Source organism: Macaca thibetana, chromosome 13 (genome assembly GCF_024542745.1).
Source record: "Macaca thibetana thibetana isolate TM-01 chromosome 13, ASM2454274v1, whole genome shotgun sequence".
Classification (NCBI taxonomy): domain Eukaryota; kingdom Metazoa; phylum Chordata; class Mammalia; order Primates; family Cercopithecidae; genus Macaca; species Macaca thibetana.
In genome coordinates this window covers 74,704,869-74,729,170 of record NC_065590.1, presented here as the reverse complement: position 1 = coordinate 74,729,170, position 24,302 = coordinate 74,704,869, and the positions used below count along the sequence as shown (strand labels likewise).

At 36.5% G+C, this 24,302-nt stretch overlaps 2 protein-coding genes across 11 annotated transcripts in view; one reads left to right on the top strand and one right to left on the bottom strand.

The window, feature by feature from the left end:
* Positions 1–24,302, bottom strand: part of DPY30 (dpy-30 histone methyltransferase complex regulatory subunit) — a 937,477-nt gene that overhangs the window by 464,687 nt on the left and 448,488 nt on the right. The window lies entirely within an intron of this gene.
* BIRC6 (baculoviral IAP repeat containing 6) overlaps positions 1–24,302 on the top strand; it is a 256,236-nt gene that overhangs the window by 120,797 nt on the left and 111,137 nt on the right. For all 10 annotated transcript variants that reach the window (XR_007718761.1, XM_050754116.1, XM_050754118.1 and 7 more), the window contains 11 exons: positions 2,059–2,175; positions 4,084–4,238; positions 5,016–5,142; positions 6,802–6,912; positions 8,455–8,588; positions 10,564–10,691; positions 16,882–17,444; positions 19,057–19,232; positions 20,114–20,210; positions 20,360–20,554; positions 21,937–22,137. Coding sequence is in view for 9 of the 10 variants with exons in the window: in XM_050754116.1 (XP_050610073.1) it covers positions 2,059–2,175; positions 4,084–4,238; positions 5,016–5,142; positions 6,802–6,912; positions 8,455–8,588; positions 10,564–10,691; positions 16,882–17,444; positions 19,057–19,232; positions 20,114–20,210; positions 20,360–20,554; positions 21,937–22,137 (2,004 nt within the window). In the remaining variant the exon portion in view is untranslated. The remainder of the gene's footprint in view (positions 1–2,058; positions 2,176–4,083; positions 4,239–5,015; positions 5,143–6,801; positions 6,913–8,454; positions 8,589–10,563; positions 10,692–16,881; positions 17,445–19,056; positions 19,233–20,113; positions 20,211–20,359; positions 20,555–21,936; positions 22,138–24,302) is intronic.

The following is a 24,302-nucleotide window of genomic DNA, read 5'->3' as shown; positions in this document are numbered from 1 at the left end:
CTCAGAGTTAACCTTCATGACACTGATGCTTTTGAAGATAGCAGGCCAGTTACTTTGTAGAATGATCCTCAGTTTGTGTTTGTATGCTATTTCCTTGTGATTAGATTGAGTTAATGTATCTTTGCAGGAATATCCCACAAATAATGCTCCCCCCTCCATTTCATTCAATTAGGTGGCCCATGATTTTGATCTCTCTCACTATTGGTGATGTTAAGTTTAACCACTTGATGAATGAGTTGTCTGCTCGACTTCTCCCTTGTAAAGTTACTGTTTTCCCCTCTGTAAAAATGTTTTGTTATCGCTGGGTTTTTTGGGGGTACACACATGGTCTTGCTCTGTCACCCAGGCTGGATTGTAGTGGTGTGATTTCAGTTCCCTGCATTCTCTGCCTCCTGGGCTCAAGCAGTTCTCCTACCTGTGTCTCTCAAGTAGCTGGGACTACAGATGTGCGCCACCACGCCTGGCTAATTTTTGTATTTTTGTAGACATGGGGTTTCACCATTTTGACCAGGCTGGTCTCAAACTCCTGAGCTCAAGCAGTCTGCCCTCCTCAGCCTCCCAAATTGCTGGGATTAAAGGTGTGAACCACCGTGCCTGGCTGCTATAAAAAGTTTTTTGGGGGCTGGGGAGCAGAATGGTACTTGGAAACTATAACTACCCTGTTCCTTACAAAGTTTCTTTTTGAAAAAATTACTGGCCAGACGCGGTAGCTCACGCCTGTAATCCCAGCACTTTGGGAGGCCAAGGCAGGTGAATCACCTGAGGTCAAGAGTTCGAGACCAGCCGGGCTAACATGGTGAAACCCCATCTCTACTACAAATATAAAAAAAATTAGCTGGACATGGTGGCGGGCACCTATAATCCTTGGGAGCTGAGGCTGAGGTAGGAGAGTTGCTAAAACCTTGGGGGAAGAGGTTGCGGTAAGCCAAGATCATGCCATTGTACTCCAGCCTGGACGATAGAGCAAGACTCCGACTCAAAAAAAAAAAAAAAAAAAAAACAGAAAGAAAAAGTTACTGTAATAGTTTATTCATTTAGTTTTGAATGGACTCATGATTTTTTATTCAGTGAATTATACCTTATTATCACTTTTTTTTTATGTGGAAAAATGTAAATAACATAAAATTTTTCCTTTTTGTTTGTTGAGACAGGGTGTCACTATGTTGCCCAGGCTGGGTGAGCCCAGTCCTTCAACCTCAGCCTTTCAAGTAGCTGAGATTACAGCATACTCTACCACACCTGGCAAATTTATTATTTTGACCATTTTTTTTGTGTGTGTAGTTCACTGTCAATGAGTATATTCACAGTGTTGTCATCTGTTTTTTGATGTTCAAATTGTCTCAAATTTGACCAATAGGATCCCCCTTGAGATTTTCTCATCATTGTTTTAGCACTTCCTTGTTCTCTGGCAAAACATGATAGCCCAGGTTCATCTTTTACTTTAATCTGCTCCCCCCGGGAATTAGTCACTTCTTAAAGGAGCATGGTATTTCAAAAACTTTTAAAGGAGAAATGTGGTTAACAAATGATGATTTCGTCATAGATAAATGTGTTGCTATTTTGGGACTGTTTCCATTTCCTCCTGGTGGACAGAGCTAGGGAGTATGTGTTTGTGTGTGCGTGTGAACACACACACTTGGCATCTATATTTCTATATCTGTCTGTATATCTTCAATATGATCAGTTCACATCAGTGTATCTGGATTTAATCTAATTCCATAGGGTTCATTTTAGCTTTCTTCTTTTCTGTATTTATAGCACTTTATTCTGACAGTAAGAAACCTGTTTCTCATTATCTTTAACGTCTTTGTTTCCATTATTGTTGCTTCACTTATTTAATATTTCTGTCTCTGTATAACCAACTGCCTGTCTCTACCCTCCTTTCCACAGATATTCTTCTCCTGCTGTGGCTCTGATACTGCATGCTAGGTGGTTGTTCTGTAAGAACAGACTCCTCCTCATCCTCTTTTGGGTTCAGATGTCAACATTTTATTGTAGGAGGTAGGACATGAGTAATAATTGTCAATGTTTTCTTTTTCTTTCAATTGCTTTTTGTAGCCCTGGATGCTCGCCTAGAAGTTGGACTTGAACAGCAAGCAGAACTCATGTTGAAAATGATGTCTACCCTGGAAGCAGATTCCATTTTACAGGCATTAACAAATACATCTCCTGCGTGTAAGTAAAATTACCATTTTTAGAGTATTGAGGTGAATGATTCAATTCTTCATCATTTTCAGGATTCATCAAGGACAGATTTTTAAATTCCATGATGTGAGTCTGAGGGGACTTAGTATGTAGCACTTTCCCGGCTCCAAGTTACTAGCAAGTTGAAAACTAAGACAAAGGATTAACAAATGCAGGGAGTGTCATGCAGAATACCTCCGTGTAGTGCTCTCAGTTCAGTGTAGAAGCCTCCACTGTATTTTGTGGAGATTTTTTGTTTACCGTATTGTTGTAAGGTTAAAATTCCTATGGAAGCCTGCATACCTGCCTGTGAGTTCATTGCACTATTCCAAATTTATGATGAAATAGATTTTTTTATAGTAACATCTTTATCATCCTTAAAGACTAGGATAGAGGATATAGTGTAGGATGACAGCCAAATAGACCTGTTAACTGAACGCCAGAATTGAGAGGATTTCCTACCTAATAACCTACAGAAAAGAAAGGCCAACTTTTTCATAAAGGACTAATACAGTAAATATTTTAGGCTTTGCTTGCCATATGGTGTGTACTGAAACTACTCAACTCTGACTTGGTTGCAGGAAAACAGCCATAGATGATATGTAAATGAATGGGCATGGCTGTGTTACAAGAAACAGGTAGCCTGCAAGAGCTGGCCATCCCGTTATGGTTTGCTTTCCTTGATGAGGTTTACGCAAGTCTGGAACTGGATAGACCTCAGGGGAGTACAGTTGAAATAGCACTATGTTTTTCAAGGACAGATTGGGGAGCAGTGCTGAGAAGAGGGTGCTGGTTTTTGTTTTCTTAGGCCTGCATATTGCTTCACCTTCTCTAGGGCAGAGTGAAGAAGGGGTAGAGATAGTAGGTAGAACCCAATAAAATTACAGATACTTCTCTTATGGAGAATTCACAACCCATTTCAACAGAGAAATTAGAGTTTTAAGATCTTCCCTATGTTAAATTGAATTCTTTCAGTCTGCAATCTTCATTTGTTTCTTGCTTTAGAGGGTATCAAAGGAAGGGAAAAAGGAAAAACAGAAGGAGTGGTCTAGTGTTCTATAATCTTAGTATTGGTACACAAATATTCTTGTATCTTATCTCCCAGGCAATGTGGGGATCCCTTTTGTAGGGTCCAGTGTCTGCATGATTAGAGATAACTCAGTACTGCCCAAAGCAGCCCTTTTCTTTATTAGACATTTCTTATTTAAAACTACTTATTAGAATATCTTTTTGTAATTCTACTGAAAGGATATTTGAAAAAAAAAAAGAATAAAAAAGAAAATCTGTTTGAAATTGGTGTATCCTCTTTATAGTCTATCTTTTGATTATCCTCTGCACAGCTGTCTCTCTTTTTAGTATAATAATAAAATAAGGCTCTAAATATATGATAAAGCTCTTAGTGTCCTTGTATTTCTCTGGTTCCCATGAATATATTCTCATTTAATTAGTTTCGTATGTAACCTGGGCATCAGAACTTCTGAAAGCTCCCCAGATGATTCTAATCTATAGTCATTGTTAAAGATGATTAAATTAGAATCTAGATTATTCTAAAACTGCCTTATCAATAATAGTCAGGAGTCTTATTTCTTTCCCTTTACTTTCCCTCCTTTATTAATTGGAAAAAAAATGCAAATAAAAATTGCTAGAAAAGGTTCTTTGCCTTTTTTTATTGGTTGAGTCCTATGAATTTGGGAACTTCTCTCTTTGGTCATTGTCTTTTTTACTTTCAAGTAATGTTATAAAACCTCGTTTTTCAAATACTAAATACTGTTTTGAACCATTCTAAAGAATGCAGTTTTGATTTTTAAAAACAATTTAACCTATTTATACATATGAATAACCAGTTAACACATATCCTGATACTTTATGTATAAAATTATACTTGTGTTTAATTTTCAGTATCACAGTCTCCCACTGGAACAGATGATTCCCTTCTAGGGGGTTTACAAGCAGCAAACCAAACCAGCCAGCTTATTATACAGTTATCATCTGTCCCAATGTTAAATGTTTGTTTCAACAAACTTTTTTCCATGCTTCAAGTCCATCATGTTCAGGTATGACTTCAGGAGAAATGGTGTATTTTTACATATTAACGTTAGCCTGGTAAAAAATGGAACTAACTGGGAAGTTCATTCGAAACCTGTCAGGGATGAGTTCTTTATTATATTCAGTTGGAAAAACATTAGAAATATTTTGATTACCGAAGTAATCACAGTTTCTCAATGATGGACCACTGATAATTTTAATGATTTTAAGCTTCAGTACTTTAATTCCTACTATGCATACACACACCTGTGATTTAGAGACGTGAATCATAGGGCATGGTAGTTTGAGTTTGTAGTCCTAGCTACTCAGGAGGCTGAGGCAGAAAGATTGCTTGAGGCCAGGAGTTCGAGACCAGCTTGGGCAGCAAAACACTAGATCCTGTCTCTAATAAAGTAAAAAAATTAACCAGGTGCAGTAGCACATACCTACAGTTCCAACTACTTGGGAGGCTGAGGCGGGAGGATGGCTTGAGGCCAGGAGTTCAAGATATAGCAGACCTGGTCTCAAAGAAAAAAAAAATGACTTGAATCACCTGTTTTAATTTAGAAGAACCTTTTTATGAGATAATTTATAAGTTTTAATTCAGGTAAATTTTGTGTCTTCAAGAATTTTAAGATGTGTTTGCTGATCAACTAATTAACTAGAAGATGCTTTTAAGTGTGAAGAAGAAGTGTTTAATAGAAAAGGTTATTTACTCATGACAAGAATTTAAACATAAGATTTTTGTTTAAATTGTGTTTCATAATAGGTACATTTTTCTTCTGTCAATTTTCATTCTTTTTCAGTTGGAGTCACTTCTCCAATTGTGGCTCACACTGAGCCTGAATTCTAGTTCATCTGGAAACAAAGAAAATGGAGCAGACATATTTTTATATAATGCTAATAGAATACCTGTCATTTCATTAAATCAAGGTAAGATTTATTAGGAGAAAAATCATTATGGTCTAAATAACAAGCTTAAAAGGTAATTATTAGGTTAAAATATACCTAATCTTTGTCATTAAGTGTTATAACATTCTAGTGGGGAAAAAGCAGAATACCTTTTTAAAAAGATGCACTGACTTACTGATTAGCAGGAAAGATACAGGGAGACCTTGCTGAGAATAGAAGACTCTTACTCTCTGGTCTGTGGTATGCCTGTATGCAACTAAAATTTACAATGTTCTGTTACTCTTTTATATTTTCTTGAAGTTTTGTCTGATCTGTCAAAGCAGGTTGGTTTATTATTTTTCATTTTTTAAAACTATGAGTTAGCCCCTGGAGGAATTAGTCAGCTGGAGAAACTTGTCAGTTTCCTGTAGAAGTTGTGTGTGTTTCTTGGCAAATATAAGAGTGTGGGAATGGTGGTAGTAAAATAATACAACAGGAAAAGAATTAGCCTTCAGCTCTAGCTACAGGAATCTATTTTAGTTATATTTAAAGAAAAATAAAAATGAGAATCTGTTCCTGATGCTTTCTTCCTTGAGTGGTGCATCCTGTAGCTTGCTTGGCTCTTACACAGTGAGTCTTCCAATGTTAGTGCCAGCCCCACTGGGTCATGGGTTCTACTTACATCTGCACTGTCTCAGCACCAGCCAACCCTTCTTTAATTGATAGGTTTCCATCTCTTCCACTATATTATTATTATTATAAAATTTGTTTTCATCTGTTTTTAATTTTATTATGAAAAATATTAAATATATGTAAAAAACAAAAGAGTAAAAAACACTTATTCCGGCCGGGCGCGGTGGCTCAAGCCTGTAATCCCAGCACTTTGGGAGGCCGAGACGGGCGGATCACGAGGTCAGGAGATTGAGACCATCCTGGCTAACACGGGGAAACCCCGTCTCTACTAAAAAATACAAAAAACTAGCCAGGCGAGGTGGCGGGCGCCTGTAGTCCCAGCTACTCAGGAGGCTGAGGCAGGAGAATGGCATAAACCCGGGAGGCGGAGCTTGCAGTGAGCTGAGATCCGGCCACTGCACTCCAGCCTGGGTGACTCTGTCTCAAAAAAAAAAAAAAAAAAAAAATATATATATATATATATATATATATATATATAGTTATTCGTAGCTGGGCACAGTGGCTCCCACCTGTAATACCAGCACTTTGAGAGGCCGAGGTGGGCAGATCCCTTGAGGGCAGAAGTTTTAGATCAGCCTGGCCAACATGGTGAAACCCCGTCTTTAGAAAAAAAATACAGAAATTAGCCGGCTGTGTTGACGCACGCCTATAATACCAGTTTTTCCAGTATCCGTTTTTGTTTTCAGCTGCCAGTTTTGTAGAGTGAGGATTTTTAGTAAATTGTATTGAAGTAGAAATGCCTATAGTTTGGAAAGTACAACAAACTGATAGTGATAACATCTCATTTCAGGTGTAGTGGGCTGAGCTTTAAACTTTATCCTAAAATGTTACTGATTCTTCACGCTTTAGTTGTATTTAATGGAGAATTCCTTTTATTTGCATGTTTTGGAGATACTAAAGAGCTGATTTAAAGAAATATTGTCGTTTTTTAATTTATTCTTTTGACTTTTAGTTCTTCATAAACGTTGTTTTTCTGAAAAATATTTTCCCTTTCTCTTTTCTGCATAGCATCAATAACTAGCTTTCTCACAGTGCTAGCTTGGTATCCCAATACTTTGCTCCGGACGTGGTGCCTTGTGCTTCATAGCCTAACACTCATGACAAACATGCAGCTTAATTGTAAGTTCATAAATTTACTCATTTAAATTTCTGACATGTACTTTAGTGTTCTACTGTTGGATTCTTAAAACAGAATTTTAAGAACAGTGTTCTACTGTTGGATTCTTAAAACAGAATTTTCCAAGGAGTTGTCAAAGTGATTGAGTTGGCCAGATGTGGTGGCTCACGCCTGTAATCCCAGCACTTTAGGAGGCTGACACGGGTGGATCACTTGAGGTCAGGAGCTTGAGAGCAGCCTGGCCAACGTGGTGAAACCCTATCTCTACTAAAAATACAAAAGTTAGTGGTCGCCTGTAGTCCCAGCTACTTGGGAGACTGAAGCACGAAAGTCACTTGAACCTGGAAGGCGAAGTTTGCAGTGAGCTTAGATCATGCCACTGCACTCCAGCTTGGGTGACAGAGCAAGACTCTGTCTCCAATAAAAGTGATTGAGTTTTTTATTTTAACATGTCTCTTCTGAATTAGTTCTTGTATATCCTTTGTGCTTGTTTACTTTGATAATACAGTCTCATACGTCTTGTTAGATGTTCAAATCGTATTTTTACCTTTTAAAAACTTACTAAAAGAAAACTGCTTTTAGAGTACAAAGGCAGGTTTTTACATTTCATCTAAGTTTTTATGTTATTCTTTTAAGATACCTTTGTACTTAAAAATGATTTATTCATTATTATATTCATAAACATACATAACTAGATTCCTGGGTTTTGTTTAATAATTTAAATAATTGCTTAGCTTTAAAATGCTATTATCTTTTTTCATTTGGAATATATTTTCCAAAAATGAGGTCAAAAGCATCACTATGATACTGAAGGTGGATTTCATGCAAAAAGGATATTTTATTCATCTCAGAAAACAATTGTGTTACCTGTACGTTAGTTCACAGTTAACCTGTATACAACTAACATGCAGAAAGGAATAATTTTGCCACAACTTATTTTAGAAAACTCAAAAGTTTACCTGAAAAGTAGATCTCTGACTGTTTCTGGAAGGGGAAGATAGTTAGAATAGGCTTTCCAAATAAGAGTCAGGACCTAGTTATATCTTTTCTATTTGACTGTACTAAATAAGATGTACATTAAGCTTGAGGTATTTTCACAATCAGAAGGGGGCAGAGGAGACAGATGGTAGATAGTAATCCTAGCACTTTGGGAGGCTGAGGCGGGCAGCCCAATCACAAGGTCAGGAGATTGAGACCATCCTGGCTAACATGGTGAAACCCCGTCTCCACTAAAAGTACAAAAAAATTAGCCGGGCGTGGTGGCGGGCGCCTGTAGTCCCAGCTACTTGGGAGGCTGAGGCAGGAGAATGGTGTGAACCCGGGAGGTGGAGGTTGCAGTGAGCCGAGATCACACCACTGCACTCCAGCCTAGGTGACAGAGCGAGACTCCTCAAAAAAAAAAAAAAGAAATTGAAACTCCTTTAATAAACTGTAATTACTAGGAATATATGAATTTTCCTTGGAACTAAAAGATGCTTTTAAATACTGCATTTCCATTATTTCATTGTTCATTTCTTAAGAGGTTCTTAAAAAATGTTTTATAGCTGGTTCCAGCAGTGCCATTGGAACTCAGGAGAGTACTGCTCATTTGTTGGTTTCAGATCCAAACCTTATTCATGTATTAGTGAAATTTCTTTCTGGCACCAGTCCACATGGAACAAATCAACACAGTCCACAGGTAATGTGATGTTTAGCCTGGGATATGCCCAGACTATTCAGTAAACAGTATTTGTAATGTAAAGCTATGTAATTTTTTAATTGCTAAAGTATTAAATAATAGCCTTTTATGTATCAATATAATAAAGGTTTTGTTATTTGTAATAATCGCTATACTGACACTAAATAATAGCAGGTGGTAAGTTAACCTCTTAGAACAGTGATACTAGGTTTTCATGTAGATACATATTTTTGGCATTAATTTTGGATAACTGGAGACATTCTGAGTAAATACTGCAAAGGTAGAGAAACGTTTCAAAAATTTTGGAATCAAAATACATTTAATATGTCATATTTGATTACTTCCATCAAGATTATCAGTTTACCTTAAAACGTTTTATGATGTTAATGATTTTGCTTAGCAAAAAATAATATTGCTCAGGGCTTATAAACATTTTCTGTTTCGCTGTAAATTTTCCTTTATATCAGTTTAATTTCTTGTTATGTTATACTGCTTCTGTGTAAATTATTTCTACTTCATTATATTTCTTTTAAAGTAAAATATATTTAGCATTTAAAACATCTTTTAAAATCAAGGTTATTCAAGATTATCTTGCAAGTTTATCATTTTAAAATTCTTGGATTTGCTGCCAGATAAATTCTGATTTAGTTGTCCTCAACAGTCCAGTTTTTCCTATTAATTCATTTATTCGGTGTTTAAGAGGCTTCTATGTGCTTATTCTAGCTACTAGAGATACAGTATTTACCAAGATCAAATATCTGCCTTCATAGAACTTTAGTCAATACTCTAATACTTAATATATTTTAATTTTATATGTCTTAATAAAATAAATGAGACAAGGAACAAGTAAGAGAGAGGAAACTAACTTACAATTAGATTGGGACAGGGTTTTGGTAGGGGCAGAGACATGTTATCAAGTGATTATTATACTTAAAGATTGATTGAATTTGTAACAGGAAGACTCCTCGGGATCACCAACTCTGACTTAATTATTTTACATGTAAGAAAACATGCATCAGCTACATTGCCCCAAATTACATAACTAGTTATTGGTATAGCTAGGTGTCAGTGAACAAGGCATTGCAAAAAATAATATTTTCTTTGTTTTTTAATAAAAGACAGGAGGAAATAACTTTTTAAAACTTTTTAAGTTGTTGAAGATTGAGCTTTCCTACTGATATCTTGGTTTTGTATAGGAAGTTTTGATAAGAAAGCTATGATTTGTATGCTCAGTATCAGAAATTAACTTTATTTAACTCTAAAATAGTTTGGAGGATTATGTTGTTTTATTTTTCCAGAACTCCTCCAAGGTTTTATGAATTGTTCATCAAGCCAAATTAGGATCAAGTAGAATAATATGTAGAAGTGTTAGAGCACATTCCAAAATGTACTTCAGGTTACTTAGTGCAGTGTTCACTATCATTTCTTTCATTGATGAGTTAGAAGTTTGGGGAAGCAGTTTTTTTTTTTTTTTTGACTTGGTATAAATTTATTTTTATTTAGTTTTTGTTTTGTTTTTCACTTAGCTTATGCTTGCTTTGCTAGTTGTTAGAAACATGACCTTTTATGGATCATTTTACCTCTCTGCTCCTGAGTTATTTGATTTTGAAATGGGATAATTAAGAAAGTTATTTGTGAAAATCTATGTTGAAGTTATTTATACTCTAGAAAGCGTTATAAAAGTATTTATTGTGTAATTCAGGTGAACTTTTTTCAGTATTGAGTTCAATAAACCTAATATAGTTGTGCTGTATAAACCATAATGAAAAAGTATTAACAGTATTTTTATTTGCAGTTCAAAATAAATACATCAAGACCTAAAAAATTCATTTCCTGCTATCATTAATACTTTTGCTTTTCTCCTATGAAAAGTTACAGTGTATAGCTTTTGACTTTATACCTGATAATTTTTAAATGAGTGATTTTTAACATGTTATCAGTAAGCAGTTTTCAGTGAATATACATTTCTTTTCAGGTTGGTCCCACAGCTACACAAGCTATGCAAGAATTTCTTACTCGATTACAAGTGCATCTTTCTTCAACATGTCCTCAGATATTCAGTGAATTTTTGCTCAAGCTAATTCATATACTTTCAACTGAAAGGTAAATTTTTGTGTACTAATTTTTTCCTGATATAGAAGTAACATGTAATTCTCCAAATATACTTTTCTTTAACATTTGTTGGGAATTTATCTGTAAGCAAATAAGCAGGAGGACAGTAGGAAGAGGGAAGGATTTATTGGTGTGTTTCCTGATTGTTTTCATTTCATTTCATTATGGTTCTCCCAAGTCCTTCTGTCTCTAATGTCTTTAATATGAAAGGAATACAGTTGACTTGCTTTTAATGGTTAATAGTTATTATAAGCTTTTTAAAAGGTGAAATTTATTTTGAAGCTGTTTAAAGTTACCAGTGATTTTATATATAAGATAACCTGAAAAATAGAGCTTATAAAAGAAAATTACATACTAATCTTCTGTAGAAATTCTAAATAAATTTATTAACAAAATCAGACTCTGTTATAAGAATAAATTTTGACCATAATGGGTTGATGATTGTAATGCATGAATGTTTCAATATCATATATCTCTTATTAATGTCATTGTTTTTCATTCTATATTTCTTAAAATCCAACATTACTTTCTGATGAAAACTTTTTTTTTTTTTTTTTTTTTTTTTTTGAGATGGAGTCTTGCTCTGTTGCCAGGCTGGAGTGCAGTGGTGCAGTCTTGGCTCACTGCAACCTCTGCCTCCTGGGTTGAAGCGATTCTTGTGCCTTAGCCTCCCGAGTAGCTGGGATTACAGGCATGCACCACCACACCCGGCTAATTTTTGTATTTTTAGTAGAGATGGAGTTTCACTATGTTGGCCAGGATGGTGTCAATCTCCTGACCTCATGATCTGCCCGCCTCAGCTTTCCGAAGTGCTGGGATTACAGGTTTGAGCCACCGTGCCTGGCTGAAAACTTAATGAATTATAAAGTGTTATTTTGTTTTTGAAGTTACAATAAAACTACATGATGAACAAATTGCATAATTAATGAAACATCTGGCATGCTTGAGTATTTCAAAAAATCTCCATTAATATAAGGAATAGGGCTGGGCTCAGTGGCTCACGCCTGTAATCCCAGTACCTTGGGAGGCTGAGGTGGGGAGATCGCTTGAGCCCAGGAGTTTGAGAGCAGCCTGGGTGGTGTGGGTATACACCTGTAATCCCAGCTACTGTGGAGGCTGAGGCAGGAGATTGATTGAACTAGTGGAGCCCAGGAGGTGGAGGCTGCGGTGAGCCCTGATTGTGCCACTGTGCTCCAACCTGGGGACAGAACAACACTCTGTTTCAAATAAATTAATGATCAGGAATAAGGCAGTAGTGGCTCTTGCCACTTTTTCATCTAATTTTATTCAAATAAACAATATTTATACATACTTTGTGAGGATTTTGTGAAATTTTGAATGACATAAATAGAATCACCTGAGGAGTAAAGATTAGTCACCATTTGTTTTATTTTTCTTTTAACTAGGCTTTTTAATTTTAACTCTGCAGGCTTTAGCATAGTCTGATCCACAGAGTTCACAACAGTGGAGATTTTCATACTAAACTTTTAATACATTTGCTCTAACATTTTTTAAAGGATTATTAATCTTGTTTGTAGTTGAGTCACATCTAGTATTTAAGCAGAGATGTTTTGAGGTTTATATGCCACAAAAACTGCTTAGGAATTTTCTCCACCTCACTTCACCCCACATATACCCAGTACATTTCTATGGCCTAGTTTAATAGGGTCCACAAAGCTGTGGCCCAAGAAGAATGTTAGTTTATGTTTGTTTTTAATAAAGGCTCTGGTATTCCGTGAAAGATCCAGCAGCGCTTTAGTTAGATTAATGATATAATATACCTTGAAAGAAATACTCAGTATAAAGAAGGCATTCAGTTTTATCAGATGAGTGTTTTGCAAATGCTATCTATTGGTCTTCGGACTCTGTTTTCACTTTATTAAGTATCCTTCAAAAAGCAGAAGTTTTAAAATTCTAGATGTAATCTAAATTGTCAACGTCTACATATTTTTTGTTGTTGTTTTTTAAATACCGTCCTCACGGCCCGGCGTGGTGGCTCAAGCCTGTAATCCCGCACTTTGGGAGGCCGAGACGGGCGGATCACCAGGTCAGGAGATCGAGACCATCCTGGCTAACACGGTGAAACCTAGTCTCTACTAAAAAAAAAATACAAAAAACTAGCCAGGCGAGGTGGCGGGCACTTGTAGTCAGTCCCAGCTACTCGGGAGGCTGAGGCAGGAGAATGGCGTAAACCCGGGAGGCGGAGCTTGCAGTGAGCTGAGATCCGGCCACTGCACTCCAGCCTGGGCGACAGATCGAGACTCTGTCTCAAAAAAAATAAATAAATAAATAAAATAAAAAGTAAATAAATAAATACCGTCCTCACACAAAGTCACATAGAATACTCCGTTTTCTTCTAGAAATTTTACAATTTTATGTTTTATGTTTAGGCTTTTTATTTTTTGCTTTCAGGATAATTTTTTTTCCTTTTCCTTTGCCTGTGGATGTCCAATTGTTCCTACACATTTTTTTTTTTTTTTTTTGAGATGGAGTCTCGCTCTTACACCCAGGCAGGAGTGCAGTGGCGCCATCTTGGCTCACTGCAAGCTCCACCTCCTGGGTTCACGCCATTCTCCCACCTCAGCCTCCCAAGTAGCTGGGACTACAGGCCCCCACCACCACACCCTGCTAATTTTGTTTTTGTATTTTTAGTAGAGACGGGCTTTCACCGTGTTAGCCAAGATGGTCTTGATCTACTGACCTTGCGATCCACCAGCCTCAGCCTCCCAAGGTGCTGGGATTACAAGCATGAGCCACCGCATCCCACCTTCCTATACCATTTTTTGAAAATACTTTCCTTTTTTCATTGGCTTCCCTTTGTAGTTTTTCAAATATCAATCAGTGATATTTGTTTTGGTCTATGCATACACTTCTTTTTTTTTTTTTGAGACAGTTTTGCTCTGACGCCCAGGATGGAGTGCTGTGGCGTGATCTCGGCTCACTGCAACCTCCGCCTCCTGGGTTCGTGCAATTCTCATGCTTTAGCCTCCTGAGTAGCTGGGATTACAGGCCCATCACCATGCCTGGCTAATTTTTGTATTTTCAGTAGAGATGGGGTTTCGCCATGTTGGCCAGGCTGGTCTCAAACTCCTGGCCTCAAGAGATCCACCTGCCTCCGTCTCCCAAATTGCTTTGTTTACAGGCGTAAGCCACCACACCCAGCCTCATTTGTTCATACAGTGTATTATATAGAATTTATGTTTTTGTCTATTTTTGTGCATTACCTCAGTGTCTTAGTTCCCTTATAGTATTTTTTGAAATCTAGTAGCGTAGGCTCTCCACCTTTGTTCTTTTAGAGTAATTTTGGCTATTTTAATTCCATTCCTTTTCCTTATAAATTTTATAATCAACTTACTGATTTACCAGAAAAAAATCGTTTTGAGTGAGATTGCATCATTCTGTAGATCAATTTGGGCAGATGTATTGCTTATTTGGCTATGTCAGAGAATACAGTTAGTTTTATTTCTTCCTTTCCTATGCATATGTCTCATGGGGTTCCCCTCCCCGCTCCAGTTGTACTTGTTTGGACTTCCAGTATGCTGTTGAGTACATATGGTAAAAGTTACTCTTCCTTCTTTTTCTCAATCTTAATATCTTATGAAACATTGTTTTTCATAATTAGATATGTTACTAGCTGGAACTCTTTTTTAGATACGTGATAGTAAGTTGAGGAAGTTCCAGTTTGTTTCTAACTTGCTGAGACATTTAAAAAATTATGAATGTCTCTAGATTTTGTTAGATGTTTCCCTGCATCTGTTGAAATGATCATAGGTTGTTTCTTCTTTCATCTGTTCATACGTTGAAGTATATTGGTGTTTTCTAAAGAGTTGGGATCTCACAATGTTGCCCAGGCTGACCTTCATTTCCTGAGTTCAAGCAAGCTTTCAGTCTCATTCTGTTCTTAGCTGGCCCAATCGGCATATGCCACTACACCAAGTTTTTTTTTTTTTTTTTTTTAACTGTCAGTTAATGTGCATTCTCGAGATAGACACCCTTGGTCATAACATATCAATCTGTTTATAACTTGCTGAATTTATTCTCTGAAAGAGGTTGTGTAATATGTGTATTGTCACTTACGTTTTTGGTAACATTTGCCATTGAAGCATCCTGTGGCTGGAGTTTTCTTTGCCCCCAAAATTTTCAACTTATTTTCTAGGTCTTGGATTATTTAGGTTTTCTCTTCTTGAGTGAGCCTTGGTAATTTTGTGAAGGAAGTATTCCTTTACATTGTTGAATTTGTTAGTTGAAATATATATTTATTAATGTTTATAGGATCTATAGTGAGTTTACTTCCTTTATTTCTGATGTTGGTAATTTTTATCTTTTCTGGGGGTCATTCTGGCTAGAAGTTCATCAATATTATTTTCAAAAAAAGCAGCTAATAGATATTTTTTCCTTTCTACTTTCTTTGAATTTAATTTGATCTTTCTGGCTTAGATAATTGATTTTAGACCTTTCTTCTTTTCTAGACCTTTCTTTTCTAATACAAGCATTTGACAATGTCAGAATTGGCCTATATAGACTACTTACATTTAATGTAATTATTGACATGCTGGATTAAAATTTATCATTTTGCCAGTTTTCTATTTATTTCATCTATTTTTGATTCCTTTTAAAAAATCTTTTTCTGTTGACTTTGAATTAAGCAACTTTTAAAATAATTTCATTTCCATTCTTATTTATAACTGAATTTTTTATTTATTTATTTTTGAGACAGCATTGGTTTGCTCTGTCGCACAGGTTGGAGCATAGTGGTGCAATCTTGGCTCTCTGCAACCTCCACCTTCTGGGTTCAAGCAATTTTCATGCCTTAACTTCTGGAGTAGCTGGGATTACAGGCTCCAGCTATGCTACCACACAGGGCTAATTTTTGTATATTTTGTAGATGGGGTTTCACCAGGTTGACCAGGCTAGTCTCCACCTCCTGAGCTCAAGCAATCCACCTGGGTTACTGTCATTATAGGCGTGAGCCACTGTGCCTGGCCTGTAACCGAAAATTTTTCATATTAGTTGTCCTAACTTTACAAGATACACCTTTATTTAATCACATTCTATTTTCAAATATTATTCCACTCATGTATAATGTCAGAACTTAACAGTGTAGTTTCAATTCCTTTCTTCCATCTTTTGTGACATAGTTGTCGTGTTTTTACTGTTTATATATGCTATAAACACGCAATACTGTGCAGCCTTTTATGTATTTATATATTGTTTTGTTTTAGGCAGTCTTTTTTTGTTTGCTTGTTTGGTTTTTGAAATAGATTTTGGCTCTGTCACCCAGGCTGTAGTGCAGCGGCGTGATCGCGACTCCCTGCATCCTCCGCCTCCTGGGTTCCTGCAATTCTCATGCTTCAGCCTCTTCAGTAGCTGGGATTACAGGCCCATCACCATGCCTGGCTAATTTTTGTATTTTCAGTAGAGATGGGGTTTTGCCATGTTAGCCAGGCAGGTCTCAAACTCAAAAGCTGTTCTTTTGCCTTAATCTCCTGAGTAGCTGCAATTAACAGTCACACGCCACCATGCCCGGCTAATTTTTGTATTTTTAGTAACAATGAGGTTTCACCATGTTGGCCAGGCCGGTCTCGAACTTCTGGCCTCAAGTGATCTGCCTGCATGGGGCTCCCAAAGTGATGGGATTGCAGGCATGAGTCATTGCATCTGGCCTCATTTGTCTTTTTCTTGCTGTTAGACTGAGGGTGATGCTCTTTTCAGCATTCTGTATCTTAGGCATAAGCAGAATTTGAAGAGCATTCAATTTTGATACATAAGAATAATTTGAATCTTAATTTTTATGTGTCATTATCAGTAGGGAATGTTTACAATAGCATTATTTGAGAATGGAAAAAATTATAACTCATTTCATTATAAGAAGTGCCTTGTGATTTTGAAGTGTTTTTTTCTGTAGCTTCAAAATCACTTCCGTATATACTTGTCCCTTAGTTTTGTATTTTGAAGGAAGCTTGTTTTTGAGTGTGTCTAAAATGGAGTCAAGAACAAGAATTCCAAAAGAGATGAAAACTATTACCTACCTAATGAAATAGTGAATACCAAGAACTTGTTTAACTTCCTTATATTGTGATAAGTTACTGCTTTCAGAACTACTTAAAATCGTTTAATTTTTAATCCTCTCTCTTATAGTATCTCTCTCTCTCTCTCTCTCTCTCTTTCTCTCTCTCTGCAGGGGTGCTTTCCAGACAGGCCAAGGACCTCTTGATGCCCAAGTGAAGCTCTTAGAATTCACTCTGGAGCAGAATTTTGAAGTCGTTTCAGTTAGTACTATTTCTGCTGTGATAGAATCTGTTACATTTTTAGTGCATCACTATATCACTTGCTCAGACAAAGTAATGTCAAGAAGTGGATCAGATAGCTCCGTGGGTGCTCGAGCATGCTTTGGGGGACTCTTTGCCAACCTGATTCGTCCAGGTGATGCAAAAGCAGTTTGTGGCGAAATGACAAGGGATCAACTCATGTTTGATTTGTTAAAACTTGTTAACATTTTAGTGCAGCTGCCTCTTTCAGGCAATAGGGAATACAGTGCAAGAGTGTCTGTGACCACAAATACAACAGATAGTGTTTCAGATGAAGAAAAAGTCTCAGGAGGCAAAGATGGCAATGGAAGCAGTACCAGTGTTCAAGGATCGCCTGCGTATGTTGCTGACTTAGTCTTAGCCAACCAACAAATTATGAGCCAGATTTTGTCTGCTCTGGGCCTGTGTAATAGCAGTGCCATGGCAATGATAATTGGTATGTATTGAGAATATTAATCTTACCGTTGTCTCTGGTACTATAATTGTTTTTTTTTGTAAGCAATATATGGATTCATTCTCTTTTTACTTTGTAGTGTAAAACTGCTTTAAGCTTTTCATGACTGATTTTTATTGGTGAGGACTTTTGTATAGGGGCTTCAATTAATGAATTAAAGTGAAATATTGAAAAATGTTATGTCAATTTGGTTTTTTTTTTCTTTTTTATTGAGATGCCTCCCAGATTCAAGCAATTCTCATGCCTCAGCCACCCAAGTAGCTGCAACCATAGGTGCCTGCCACCACACCTGGCTAATTTTTTTTCTTCCCTTCCATGAGACAGAGTCTTGCTCCCAGGCTGGAGTACAATGATGCGATCTCAGCTCACTGTAACCTCCGCCTCCCAGATTCAAGTGATACTCCTGCCTTAGCCTACCGAGTAGTTGGGATTACAGGCGTGTACCACCATGCCCCTCCTAGTTTTTTGTTTGTTTTTGTTTTTGTTTTTTTTGAGATGAAGTCTTGCTGTGTTGCCCAGGCTGAAGTGCAGTGGCGTGATCTTGGTTCATTGCAACCTCCGCCTTCTAGGTTCAAGCAATTCTTGTGCCTCAGCCTTTCGAGTACCTGGGATTACAGGCATGTGCCACCATGCCTGGCTAATTTTTTGTATTTTGGTAGAGATGGGGTTTCGCCATGTTGGGCAAGCTGGTCTCGAACTCCTGACTTCAGGTGATCTTCCCACCTCAGCCTCCCAAAGTACTAGGATTACAGGTGTGAGCCACTGCACCCTCGTAATTTTTTTTTTTTTTTTTGTAGAGACGGGATTTCACCATGTTAGCCAGGCTGATCTTGAGTTCTTATTTCACATCATTTTGTGTTAAAGACAAGTATTATTTGTTCACATTTGCTTTGAAAATAAAACGTAAAATTTTATTCATACTGTAACATTTTCTGTGACACATATCAGTGTTAAATTTATATGCTGTTGCTTAACTTTTTTACCTCTTTGAATGTTAATACATTACATTAAATTTTTAAAATAATTGAACATCTGTATACTGTGGCAAAATCTATTTCTAATATATTTTTACCTGGTGGTATATTTTTCTTTGTCAGTGTATAGGAAACAGCCATATCTTCCTTTTGATTAGATTAAAAAGAATAGTTACATGCTGGTTTCACTTATTTTTCTATTTATGTCCTCTCTTCTTGACGTATATAGCTAGTATGTAGAGTGATGTTCTCAGTCATGTAACAGAACAACCTATTTTTATTGTTGGTGATAAAGAGGTATCTCATGTAAGAAGATAGCCATAAACCATGCTCTACTGAATATTGTCATTGATATTTTAGTCTCCAGGAGTCCGTTCGGGTTATGTGTAGAGGGTATAAACAGCTGTTATATGTTAATTCTTCAGCAGTTTTGGAAAAAATGGCTTTTCAGCTTCTATATTGTTTTCACCATGTTGGCCAGGCTGGTTTTGAACTCCTGATGTCAGGTGATCCACCTGCCTCAGCCTCCCAAAGTGTTGAGATTACAGGCATGAGCCACTATGCCTGGCTGGATATATATACTTTTAATCTTTTAATGTGGAATCTTTTATTTTTCCTAGGAGCAAGTGGATTACATCTCACTAAACATGAAAACTTTCATGGTGGGTTGGATGCTATATCAGTTGGGGATGGATTATTTACCATACTGACAACCCTTAGTAAAAAAGCTTCTACAGTCCACATGATGCTGCAACCAATTTTAACATACATGGCCTGTGGATATATGGGCAGACAAGTAAGTTCAAGCCAACAACAATTGCAGTGATTCAAATAAATTTCTGACAATGTAAGTGGAAAATTATAGGACAGAGACAAATAAGTGTATTTATTATATATTGGACAGTGAAAAGCATCAGTGCAAGAGGGCTATGGATTATTAATAAAAGTTGGAGAATAAAGTTTCTTTGAAGTGGTATTTTCAGAGATGACCACAGTAATACAAGAGTAAAACATTTATTGTGTCTCAAGAAGTTCTTCTTTTTTTCCTAAAAATAGCATAGTGTAATACTGAGGTGTTCTCCATAGATGTTACGTAAGAAGATGTAAAGTGAAATTTTTTGAAATTTATGTTGTGTATTCAACTTTTTTTTTTCCCCATTAAAAGGGATTAGGCTAATTAAAGAAAATAGGTTACAAAATTTTTCCTTTTTGTATTTCGTTTTTACAAATGAAATTATAGGAATCAGATTATTTTACTTTCTTGTCCATTTCCCATTTTGAAATGCAGATATTAGAACAATTTCTTTTGTCTTCTATATAGCAGTGTATAATTATCATTTTTGTAAACATTTGTTGAATGTGTATATTTCTCTATTAGAAAATACAAAGGTACTTTAGATGGTTAAAATTTTAAATGAAATTGGTATCTAAATGCACATAAAGGGAAAAGATAATGGATGAAGACAGATGCTTTAAAAAATTAAAATCTGAGTTGAGGAAGATGGTTTTTTCTTATTCAGGTAAGATTTCTTATGTAATTTGGCAGACATTTTGTATTTAGTGTATTTAAGGCTGTCAGGTTACAAAAATTAACTAGGAAGGAATATTACATGCATTGAGTTTAGTTCTTATTCGCAGGAGTGTATAAAGTCATAATACACATATTTCATTTTTTAGGGCTCTCTTGCTACTTGCCAGTTATCTGAGCCATTATTGTGGTTCATTTTGAGAGTATTGGATACTAGTGATGCCTTGAAAGCATTTCATGATATGGGTAAGCTAATATTTCAGTAACTATCATTTAAGTGTAGTTATGTGATAGTATATTACATTTTCATTTTTGTAGTCTTTTGTGGAAGTTTACTTTTGATGTTGAACCATCTGTCCTGATATCGATTTCATTACTTATTCTTTGTAATTTAGGTGGTGTTCAGCTCATATGCAATAATATGGTCACTAGTACAAGGGCTATTGTGAACACTGCAAGAAGTATGGTATCAACTATTATGAAATTTCTTGACTCTGGTCCAAATAAAGCTGTTGACAGCACATTGAAAACAAGAATACTAGCTTCTGAGCCTGACAATGCCGAAGGGATTCATAACTTTGCACCCCTTGGTAAGAAAAGTGTTATTAAATCTTATGTGAATTTATTCAGTTTATTAGCTGGTATGAAACAAAATTAGTTGAAGTCAGTTGATGATATCATATATTGCTATTTTAATTACAAACAGTTTATTTTAGAGGTAGTGGATATCTCGGCATTCTACTTACGAGAGGGAATTTTTTATTTGTTTTGAGATGGAGTTTTGCTCTTGTTGCTCAAGCCCGAGTGCAATGGCACGATCTTGGCTCACTGCAACCTCCGCCTCCTGGGTTCGAGCAATTCTCCTCCCTCAGCCTCCTGAGTAGCTGGGATTACAAGTGTCTGCCACCATGCCCAGCTAATTTTTGTATTTTTAATGGAGATAGGGTTTCACCATATTGACCAGGCTGGTCTCAAATGCCTGACCTTAGGTGATCCGCCCACCTCAGCCTCCCAAAGTGCTGGATTACGGTCTTGAGCCACCACGCCTGGCCGAGAGGGACTGTTTTAACAGTTCTTTAGCAGTAAAGTTTGTTTTTATTTGTGAGTCAAAATAGAAGCACAATTTAAGAAACTAAATAGAGATTCCTCAGTAAGTTTTCTCTGTAAATGTTAATCGATTTTAAATCTCATTTTCCTTCTTAAAGTGGTACTATGTTTTGTTTTGTTTTGTTGTGAGAGAGTCTCACTCTGTCACCTAGGCTGGAGTGCAGTGGCGCGATGTCTGTTGACTGCAACATCTGTCTCCCGGGTTCAGGCAATTCTCATGTCTCAGCCTCCTGAGTAGCTAGGATTACGGACATGTGCCACTACACTGTCTTTGTGTGTGTGTGTGTTTAGTAGAGACGGGGTTTCACCATGTTGTCCAGCCTGGTCTTGAACTTCTGGCCCCAAGTGATCCCCCACTTCGGCCTCCCAAAGTGTTGGGATTACAGGTGTGAGCCACTGTGCCTGGCCTTAAAGTGGTACTATCTTTTTTAAAAGTTTTGAATTTAGGTATTTACTTTTTTATCCAGTTTACGTAGTTTCTTTTTAATTTTTCTTTTCATATTTCTAAATCATAGACATTGACATCTTAGAATAAAGATGATTATTTTAAAGGTGGAGATATATTGGACATTGTTTTTTACTTAGAAAATTATGGAGCTACGTTTATTGCTGTATCTTTAGTTTTCATGTATCATATGAGTATAAAGTAGCAGTTAATAATGAACTTGCCACCTTGCCAGTTGACAGGATTTCCTAATGTTTTGTGAATACCTCTACAGTCATGCTTAGGATACTAAGTACATTACCAGCATCAGTTGTTCATGTTTTCAATTAATTTTTCTAGTTTAATTTTATTCACATAGATTTTAAAGCTTTGTTATGTTTCTTTTGCAAGTTCTTATTTTATGTAAAATATCTTCTCTAGGTACAATCACATCTAGCAGTCCTACTGCCCAGCCAGCTGAAGTGCTATTGCAGGCCACACCTCCTCATAGAAGAGCTCGCTCTGCTGCTTGGTCCTACATCTTTCTTCCAGAGGAGGCTTGGTGTGACCTTACCATTCACCTTCCCGCAGCAGTGCTGCTTAAGGAGATACATATCCAGCCTCATCTTGCATCTCTTGCAAGTGAGTAATATTTTATAAAGAAGCAACATGAGAGCAGACTTTAATTTAGAAACATTTGAAAATAAAAATATTTAGTAAGCAGAAATACACTTAGGTGTGATACCAGAGTGTGTAACTTCTGAACAGTTTTTAGTGAAATAATTAATACTACCAAGTCATTTTAGTGGAAATGACTGTTAACCTCAGACAAAAAGATTATGTGATGAAGTCTAAACAAATATGTTCCAGTTATATATTATTTTGCTTTCTCTTTTCTCTCAAATTTACTAAGCCTCAGTATTAAGCTGAAATGAGTTTATTACACTCCCATTTTTTACCATGTTAGTTTTTACAGCCCGGATCTCAGTCCTAGCCTTGTAATATGAAATTAGCATAGATTTGTGTGCCTGCCCTCCAACTTCTTTAGAAGATAACTATCTTTTTGAATAATATTATATTTTGACTACTTCAGTGTGATTTTAAGATTCATACTGTGTTTGTTGTAATATGTCAGTATCCTTGTAATGTTGTATTGTTTATTTGATGCATGTTCATTGAATACATTTTATTGAACTTTGTAAGGCAAATAATTAAAAATAATTTTTACGAAATATTAATTATCACTTAAGAGCACGAACTCTTTCAGGTATTTATAAAGAATATGAAATACTCGTTTGCTTTTTTTTTTTTTTGAGGCAAGGTCTCTGTTACACATGCTGGAATGCAGTTTTGATATCTCAGATCACTGTAGCCTTGACCTCTGAGGCTCAAATGATCCTCCCATCTCAGCCTCATGTATAGCTGGGACCACAGGCGTGTACCACCATGCCTGGCTAAATTTTTGTGTTTTTTTGTAGAGATGGGGTTTTGTTATGATGCCTGGGCTGAAGCGATCTATTTGCCTTGGCCTCCCAAAGTGCTGAGATTACAGGTGTGAGCTACTGTACCCAGCCCATTTTGTATTTTATATGGTTCACAAATGCTTTAAATATAGTTACAATTTTGCCAGAATTGTTTAAATTAATACATATGCTTACATTTATGGATTGATTCTCATTGCTATCAAATATCACTCAATAATTGCATGAGGAGCTATGGGAAATTTTGTAGATTCCTGGCATCTTTGGAGAAAACAGTTTTTTCTATGTATTTGCAAGATTAGACTGATACAGCTTAATTACTTGTGGCATCCACACTCCTTAGATAAAAAACAGATAATATAAAGGTAGAAGGAAAATATGCTAATACAGAGTGTTTTAGGAGGTCAGAAATAACTATATTAAAAGGCAAAATATAAGTCAATATAAGACTTACACAACCTCTAAAATTGGAAAGTGATTGCTTTTATTTGGAAAGCAGAGGAGTTAGTCATAAGTGGTGGCTTTTGAAGTTCAGCTGGATTTTGCACATGGGAATTGAATTAGGAAGCATATTACAAAGGGGGAACTCCTGTGAAAAATTAATTGGTTTAAGTGTTCCCTACTTAAGTGTTCTTGATTAAGAAATTTGGTTTTATTATTGGATTAGAGCAGAAGTTGAAAATATGTTGTGATATAGTGGAAATAACAGTCTTTAGAAGCAAACATGAACTTGAATCTAAGGTGTGATATTTGTTCCTGTGGGAGCATGGATTACTTAATCTGTTTTTACTATGTCTGCTTGTGTAAAATGTAGGTAATACTTTCCTCAAAAGGATCTGAAGTGTAAATTTCAAAATTAAGTTGACTGTCTAGTAATCAGTGTAAAGCTGGCATGTAATTCCTTCTTATTTTACCACTGAAATTAAAAATAAAACCAAATTTCAAAGGCTTTAGTTGACATATATTTATTATATGGGGTTCCATGTTAAGCTAGAAAGAAATAATTTTCTGGTAGTAGTTCCAGTTGTTTGTTCACTGGGGACTCCTTAAATTTCAGCAAGAATTGATTTTTTAAAAAAGTCCTGGCCAGGCACGGTGGCTCACGCCTGTAATCCCAGCACTTTGGGAGGCCGAGGCAGGCAGATCACGAGGTCAGGAGATGGAGACCGTCCTGGCTAACACAGTGAAACCCTGTCTCTACTAAAAATACACAAAAAATTAGCCGGGTGTGGTGGCAGGCGCCTGTAGTCCCAGCTACTCGGGAGGCTGAGATAGGAGAGTGGCGTGAAGCCAGGAGGCGGAGCTTGCAGTGAGCCAATATCACGC